This window comes from Ascaphus truei, chromosome 7, assembly GCF_040206685.1.
Source record: "Ascaphus truei isolate aAscTru1 chromosome 7, aAscTru1.hap1, whole genome shotgun sequence".
NCBI lineage: Eukaryota > Metazoa > Chordata > Amphibia > Anura > Ascaphidae > Ascaphus > Ascaphus truei.
This window is the reverse complement of record NC_134489.1, coordinates 5,385,310-5,394,217: the sequence shown is the minus strand read 5'-3', so window position 1 is coordinate 5,394,217 and position 8,908 is coordinate 5,385,310. Positions and strand designations below refer to the sequence as shown.

Genomic DNA, 8,908 nt, shown 5'->3' with positions numbered 1-8,908 from the left:
TCCAGATCTTCTTGCTGTCATACTAATAAGAGTAGCCAAAAAGACGGAGCACTACTTCCCAAAAGGTGAAAAAATGATCAAATAAAGCAAAAGGAGAGCATACCCATTAAAAAAATGAAGCTAATTTATTATCAGCATGGATGCAAGCAGCATACACGGGGACACAAGCCCCCACCTACGCGTTTCAAGCGTTAGCTCTTTATCAAGGTGTACAATACAGACTTCAGCACACCTGTACCTGAGGACGTGGAGGATGTGGATTACCCCCCAAGGATATATACTGCACTTCATGTGAGTCCTTGTAAAGTATCTCTTACCTTTCATCACACTATATTTCTATATATATGTGTCTGGGCACAATCTGTGGGCTTACCTTACTACAGTGCAAGTGGGTTACCACCAGTTGATTGGTTGTTTAAGAGATTGCCTCATATATTGATACCCTCTAAAGAACATTATGCATCTTTATTGAAGCCCCTTGCTTACATGCTGACCATCACACAATTTGTTTAGAATTGTCATACTAATAACCGTGTGATGAACAAAGTTGTTGACATCACGGTCACTTTGTAGAATTGGCCAATTTTCTTTGCAAAATGAAATGTTTTGTATGCCACTGAGCACTATAGGAGGACATAAAACATACATTTTACATTTTTTGCCCACCATGAATGTTACCCCTAAATCTAGGAACTAGTAAAAGGCACCTCTTTATTTGTGCTGCACGTTTAAAAGCTTTATTAATATACCTTTAACCATATCCCCTTTCAAGAAATTAAACCTTAATTTCTCGAGATTGAGACATTAAGGGGTCCGAACAATTTTTTCTTAAGCGGAGAAACTGTCCCACAGGAATACCCCCACATTTTTGGGGGCTGTGGTTCTTCTGGAGTGATCGTAACAATACAAGACTATGATGGTCTAGAACAGCGCTGCGCAATCTTTCCTGCTCGCGCCCCCTCCCTTACCTCCTCTCCGGCTCCCGGCGTCAAATGACAAAGATACGCCCTTTCCTTTGTTGCTCGACAGCTAAAACTCTGACTCAGGCCCTCATTCTCTCCCGTCTCGATTACTGGAACCTCCTGCTGTCCGGCCTTCCTGCCTCTCACCTGTCTCCCCTACAATCTATCCTTAATGCTGCTGCCAGAATCACTCTACTCTTTCCTAAATCTGTCTCTCGTGTCTCCACTCCTGAAATCGCTCTCCTGGCTTCCGATCAAATCCCGCATCTCACATGCAATTCTCCTCACTTTTAAAGCCTTACACTTTTCTGCCCCTCCTTACATCTCATCCCTAATTTCTCGCTATGCACCATCCCGACTCTTGCGTTCTGCTCAAAGATGTCTTCTCGCTACCCCCTTTGTATCTAAAGCTCTCTCCCGCCTTAAACCTTTCTCACTGACTGCCCCACACCAGTGGAATGCCCTTCCCCCTCAATACCCGACTAGCACCCTCTCTATCCACCTTTAAAACGCACCTTAAGACACACCTGCTTAACGAAGCATATGAGTAGCACTGTAGATATTACTAGACACGATACATAAAGCTTGGCCCCCTGCAGACGCACTTACCAGAATTCCCTCCTACTGTCTCTGTACGTTCTTCCTACCTACCAATTAGACTGTAAGCTCCTCGGAGCAGGATCTCTTCTTCCAAAATGTTACGTTTATGTCTGAAGCACTTATTCCCATGACCTGTTATTTGTATTTGTTATGTATATGATTGTCACGTGTATTACTAATGTGAAGCGCTATGTACATTAATGGCGCTATATAAATAAAGACATACAATAGAAATCATTTGACGCTGCATTGCCATGGGAACGTGTCACCGAAGAGAAGGTAAGTTAGTTGCACCAAGGGTAAAGTAATATGTATTGACAAATATAGTAAATAGTGCAAGTAGTAACTTACGTATAAGAGATAAAGTCCAGTAGTAAATAAAAGTTCAGGACTCTGTTTGCCGTGCCAGTTAGCCAGGAGTCTAGAGGTGGATGCCTGGCTTGTGTAGATCAGTCCCGCGCGCTGGGATTAGCTGATGCTGCTTTACTTCCGGGCCTCGCGCGTCACCGTGATACCTGTATGAAGTAGTTCACCGCGTCTCCGCAGCTTTGACACTTCCCCCGACATGGCTAACTGGGTGTATGAAATACACAAAGCTATGTATAGCACCAGATGGCAGGGTGCCTGATATAGATGGTAAGAACTCCGCTACGCGTTTCGCACACGGATGTGCTTCATCAGGCCACGGTCTAGGGCACCTACAGGGGGCCTTAAATACTCTAGTGTATATCAATTAGCTTAATTGCTGGTCTTGAAATGTATGTAAACAAATACAGAGAAGAATCACAGGGAATACAGGTGAGCACTGCTATCTTAAACGTATCTAATAGTATCTTAAAGCGATTTAAACAAATAGAATGACCATTGTATGTTAATACAATGTTAAATAAATAACCCATTTGTACAGTGCTACAGACCAATAAAATTAGCTGTCAATAATAGTTAATATAAATAAAAATAACAATACGCGTGAGGCAAACGGAGTCCTGAACTTTTATTTACTACTGGACTTGTAAGTCACTACTTGCATCATTTACTGTATTTGTCAATACATATTACTTTACCCTTGGTGCGCTCCTGTGCTTTTTCTTTTGCATGGTTGGTCCGCTGATGGAGTTTATCTGCGGGGGGACACTAGTGGAGGAGGGGTATACCTCCACGCAACAGGAGCTGCAAGAGGGGGGAGCAGATCTGTTTAAGATCATCTTAAGAAGCATGAGCGCGGATTGAACAATTTTTGAGATACCACATCGCATGTTGCAAACAATGTCCCTTTCTCATCAGTCAATCCCTGCAATGTCAACAAAACCGCTGTATCCCTTGCATTTGATGGTAAACTCTCCACATGTGGTCTAAGGCAGGGGTGCGCAAACTTTTCAGTCTGTGCCCCTCTGCCTGCTCGCGCCCCCCCATTACCTTTGCTCCGGCGTCAAATTACATAATGGGGTCATGTGACATCGTGTGACCCTGCCACGTCATTTGACGCCACATTGCCATGGCGACGTGTCCCCCCAAAGCCAGGGTAAGGGAATTTATAGGCCTCACACTGTCCCCCCGACATTTAATTGAAATGCCTTGGGGAAGCGCAATGAATAAGATTAGTATATAATCTCTTATAGTTGTTAGCATTGCTTAATTGCAAAAGAGCTTCCTTGAGATACAACTCTTTCGGGCAGATATCGGTTTCCTCCCGTGTCTGAGGGTTTATACACCACCTCGTCCCATTTTTAAGGCAAGTTGATCATTTCTAGAAAAATTCCTGTCTGAAGATTGCATTACATGCACCTCCATGATCCCTTTGTTTAACCAAGTTACTAATTTGAAAAGATGGAGTGAATACAGGGTTAGGTTTAACATGATCTAGCGTCCTTACTCGTTATGTCAGGATCCTTGGATTCCATTAACCGTGCAACCATTTATAGTTCTATACACACAGGGGCGCTAAGATAAAAGAAATCAAATATAAAATATACTATAACTTTCCCTATCAACTACAAATATGGCGGCAGACCGACACTAATCTCTTGGTCCCAAAACAGAGTCCGAAAAAAGAAAAAAAAAATGGCTGCATTATTGATATGTTCCACAATGAGAAGGGAAAAAGAAATATAAAAAGGTAGAAAAAGAAAAAAATAATATAATGTAGTAGCCTAAAGTTTATTTTATTTTTTTTTAAGTAAAAATGAAATAATACTTATAATAAAGCCACTCCACGTGGGTGCATTCCCTAAGTCCAAATAGTTTATTTACAGAATGGTGGAACATAGTTCTTTCCAGATCGAAATAGCTGTAAGTTCCTTTAAAAAAAGGCACTCGGGTATGATTTCCAATTGGATAGATGGTGTTCCCAAATATTGCCCAAATCGTCTTCATGGGTATGGGGAAGTATATGAAAAAACAAAATATGTAACAATAGTTCAATACATATAAAGTGTGTTAAAACCAACAGTAACAGAATACACTCGGGCACCGGTAGTAAGAAGCGGCTTCTCGTTTGATGTATTGAGGTTTAGGGGAAGGAACTGCTGCCCCCGCGCGAACGCCCTGGGACTCCGGCCACTCGTTCCTGGCATTTGTCGTCACTTCCAGGCGCTATTAATGCCACTTCCGTTGTCTCGCAGTGTCTGCTCCCGGGCTCTAGCCTCAATAAGCATTAAGTAATAAACGTTCACCTCTTGTTAATAGCACAGGGAGGGGTTGACAAAAAGAGAAAAACATCTAGTAAAGCACTGTTTATATTCGTATCGGGTTACTACTGCACTCGCATATGTGCTTCTTGGGTCGTTGTATTGTTAAGGGCCTTTCCTTTTTGGGAAACACTAAAGTCGGCTGCAAGAATAGGAACAATTTATCTAATTATTAGTTGTAATATCACTTTATTGCATGCATGTCATTGGTATGCTACTACTTTGTTTAAATCACTATATGTAATATGATTTGTTACTGTACTAATGATACTGTAATAGGACCTAGATAGTTTTTATTTTTTATTTTAAACCCCACTTTTAGGTTTTCACTGCATAAGTAATCTAAACGTACAGAAAACCCTAAGACAATATGTTTTAATAGATGAAATAGCAATTGGTTTGTTATAGCCTAGAGCCATAGAATATTTTCTTCCTTGTTTGCAAACAGACGTCCCCTGTACAGTATGAGGAGGAAATCTTTAACAAATACAAATAAACGTGCAAAATGAGCTGCACCGTTTCATCTAGTTTTCCACTGTACCATCAGGGTTTCTCTGAAGTGACCTCACAGTAACGATGGTCACAGAGGGAACTTGTTAACGTTTGTAACCTGATTCCACAGGTGATATCAATCATGAAGTTGGTGGGGAGGTGGAAGACAACCAGGCCCTCACGGTTGGGATGGAGGCAGATGCAGGCGAGAAAAGCCATGACGAGGACAAGGAGCCGTTGGAAACCTTGAAGGGAGCCACGCTAAATGACTGTGGAGATCCCGGGAGGCAGGATCCATCACCGCTCAGTGGCTCTTTGCTGGACATGTTCATAGCTATTGCCAGCAGCCGTGTGCCTATCAAGAGCCAGCAGAAGGGGGACCCTGAGTTCAGCCAGGAGCAGAAGATGTCCATGCTCCTTGACTTGTACAAGTCAAAGCCCCTCATCTTCTTGGAGCGTTTCCGTAAGGTGCTGACAGAGGAACATCTTGGATGCTTCAGCCACCTCTGCGGAGACTACACAGCCGAGTTCTACTGCAAGGAGATCCGTAGAGCGTCGCATAAGAGGGTTGGTCGCACCCGTGTCCGGAACAAGAGGTACGCGGCCCTGCAGCAGCTCATCACGGGTACGCTCTGCTTTTGATGTGAACCGCTACACTAACCTAGTCAGTCTTGGAGGAACCTGGAGGTGTGTGTGATTTGTCATATCCTACAGTGAAGTGGGACCATATTGATCGTTCTCTGCACCATTCTACAGCATACTGTGTTCATTAACAGGGAGTGGAATAGAGATTCTCCACATAATTAGACCGTGCAGTATGTTGATTATGAGGGACTGGATCTTTACAGAGATACTTATCATTATATAGTGCAGCATGTTTATTATCAGTGTATAGGGATACTCGTTACCATTTATACATCGCAGCCTGGTCATTAATTATATAGAGGTACTCTGCATCATTATACAATGCAGCCTGGTCATTATCGGTGTACAGAGATATTCAACAACAATATACTGTGCAGCATGTTCATTACCAGTGTGCAGAGATACTCCGTATCACTACACAGCAGAGCATGTTCATTATCCGTGTGCAGAGATACTCTGCATTATTACTCAGTGCAGTGTGTTCTTGTTCTTCATTTCCCCTCCGCTGTGTTTGTTGCAGCCGGGGAGTATTTCAGTGATGAGCAGATGCGCTTGCGGGACCCTCTACTGTACGAGCACTACGTGGGGCAGTATCTGACTGAGGAGGAAGTAGGAAGTGATGTCACAGAACAGCAAGGATTTGTCGGAGGCCTGCAGCCTCTCGGACGTGTTGCTCACCTCCTACCAGGAGCAGGCACTGCAGAGACGGCTGATTGCTCAGATAGAGCAAGAGGAGAGCTGCATGGAGGAGGAAGAGGAGGGTCAGTGATCTAGTGTTAACACAACTCCTTGTGGGGATACTTGGGACACCTTAAAGGCAGTTGCCAGAGCCTGACACCTGTAGGGTTGGGACAGTCTGGCACCTCTAGGACAGGACTAGGTTGGGATGCAAAGTCTGGATCCTTTAGGGCAGTATGTGGCAGGGTTATTGAGCCTAGCACTTCTAGAGCAGGAACACATAGCCTGGTACCCTGTAGGGCTGTATGTATGCATAGTACGTCGCCTCTGGAGCAGGAAAACAGTCTGGCAGCTCTATGGCAGGACGTTACAGGGACACTGAACCTGGCACCCTAAGGGCAGCCCTGGGAGACGCATCAATGCATGTAAACTCTGACATATCCAGGGCAGAACCTTGCAGGGATTAAGAGGCTGGTACCTCTAGTGCTGGACAGCAGTTCAGTGTTTCTCTGCAGTAACACAGAATGGGTGGTCTGCCAGGCTGGGCTCATTCACTGCTCGCTCCCTCCCTCCTGACCTTATTGTCTTCTGCAGAGTCGGAAGAGGAGGAGCAAGCTGTGGACAGCGAGGAGAGGGCTCTGCTGCGGGAGGAATTCATCAGTCGCATGCACCAGAGATTCCTGGATGGGAAGGATCAGGACTTTGACTACAGGTGAGTAGACTCAGAACAGGAATAACTCGTAGCTACGGGGGCCTCTCTGCCCCACGCACCTACTAAAGGAGGGACAGACTACATGTCTTACAGATCCCTGCTGTCTGTCACGGTACCCGCATGTTGTGGAGGGGACTCCATGGTTTGGATTCACTAAGCACCAATGTGGGATAACCCTTCCCCCCCCCCCCAATCCGGTGTTACCTGCATTTACCTGAATGGCAGTTAATGCCAGATTAGGACACAGCACCCCCGCATTGTCGCTTAGTGAATCCCTTCTCGTGTCCCGTAGGTCTCTTCTGTCACTGTCCCTGCAGTGAGAGGGACAAACTCCAGGTCTCTTCTCTCTCTCACTGTGTCCCTACCTTCTTCCAGCGAAGTTGATGACAACCCCGATTTTGATAATCTGGACATTGTTACTCACGATGAGGAGGAGCGTTACTTCGATGATGATGATGATGACGACGACACGGAGGAGATGGAGGCCGAGGAAATCCAAGGGGAAAATGGACGGACAGACAAGGGACATACCTTCTGTGTTGGCACCCACTGATCCTTCTCTGTGTTACCTGTAGCCAGCCCAGACCTCCGGTTGAGGAGGGAGCTTCGGTCCTGGTATCCCGGGCAATCGCAAACAGGATATGGATTGTTCACATCAGATAAGAAAGACTATTGGTTCTGTGCTAGCTAGAGTCCAATAGATCGCCTGAGCAGTGGAGAAGACAAAAGGAGACGGTAACCGTGTGGAACCATGGTGACCTAATGACCGTGACATGTTTAATGGGTTAAAGGCTCAATCCCGCTTAAGACCAAAGTGACTTCATGTCATTGTAAACCATTGCACTTGTCACTCTCATTAGGTGACTTTGCTCCTACATTAAACTGACCCTTTAACCCATGAGTCCATTAAACATGTCATGGTCTTTAGGTCCTCTGTTTTTCTTTCCCTCCTTTTCGTACAAGGCAGCTATCCCTGAACAGCTGTTTAGTTGTATATTATTATTGTTTCGCTGAAGCATGCACGTCTGCCTGTGATCGGCTATAGTTTCTGTTTTGCTGTAACATGCACAGCCATCCTTTTCCCCCTTGCTGATGGTATCCTAACTCCTGAAGTGCAACAGTACAACAATTATTGTGAGATGGTAAATTCTATTATAACTTCACCACCAGATGGCAGTACATGCCCAGAAAGTATTTGTATTCGGGCAGTAATCGGTATTTCCCTTGTTATTTCTCTCCCCGTTGTTACAGCTGTAAAGCACTGCAGGTGTAGGGTAATCCATAGTACAACACCCACCCATTCTCCGCACAAACCGGATTTGAAGTTGTAATCTGTGATACCAGATTTAAGAAAAAATATTCTGTTGTTGATGGAGCCTTATTTCGTATACACTCAATTGTGACACTCTCCCTCCTTTTGATCTCTCTCTCTCTGTCTCTCTGTCTCTCTGTCTCTCTGTCTCTCTCTCTCTCTGTCTCTCTGTCTCTCTCTCTCTCTGTCTCTCTCTCTCTCTCTCTCTCTCTCTCTCTCTCTCTCTCTCTCTCTCTCTCTCTCTCTCTCTCTCTCTCTCTCTCTCTCTCTCTCTCTCTCTCTCTCTCTGTGTGTCTCTGTCTGGCTCTCTGTCTGGCTCTCGCTCTCTCGCTTTCTCTGTCCCTCGCTCTGTGCTTGTTTTATTTTAGGGTGTAACATATTGCCGTTTTCTCTCAAAAATGCTTGTCTATGTTCTGGTTATATGCAAATGACCTGAGGAAAACAAACAATTAAAACATAGATTTATTCTTCACTCCATTTCCTGTATTAGTTTGAAAATGTTATTGTGGGGAGAGGGGCAGAGTGGGAGCTGCATAATGATCCCCTTTTGATATAAGATCAACATCTCTTCAAACCTGACACAGGTACAGGTGTCCTCGGCTGCAGCATGAGCCGACCTTGATCCCAGTGAATTGACCTTGAATACATTTGGAGGATGTCTGCTTGTAGCTGCTCCCCAACATTTGAACACACTGGACTCCCATTACTGAACAGCTCTAAGTATTAGCACAACCTAATCCCATTGCTGCATGGCAGGCATTCTATTGTAGCCTGTGTAGCTCATTTGTGTTCTCATCTAAGGGGCTGATTCTATATGTGA

General features: G+C 44.7%; 1 protein-coding gene across 1 annotated transcript in view; it reads left to right on the top strand.

Moving 5' to 3' along the window:
- Positions 1–8,565, top strand: part of CCDC97 (coiled-coil domain containing 97) — a 17,891-nt gene extending 9,326 nt beyond the window's left edge. Inside the window, 5 exon segments of the mRNA XM_075606903.1 lie at positions 4,872–5,366; positions 5,907–6,033; positions 6,035–6,147; positions 6,659–6,776; positions 7,152–8,565. Coding sequence (XP_075463018.1) covers positions 4,872–5,366; positions 5,907–6,033; positions 6,035–6,147; positions 6,659–6,776; positions 7,152–7,329 — 1,031 coding nt within the window. The 3' untranslated portion in view covers positions 7,330–8,565.
- The last annotated feature ends 343 nt before the right edge of the window (positions 8,566–8,908 follow it).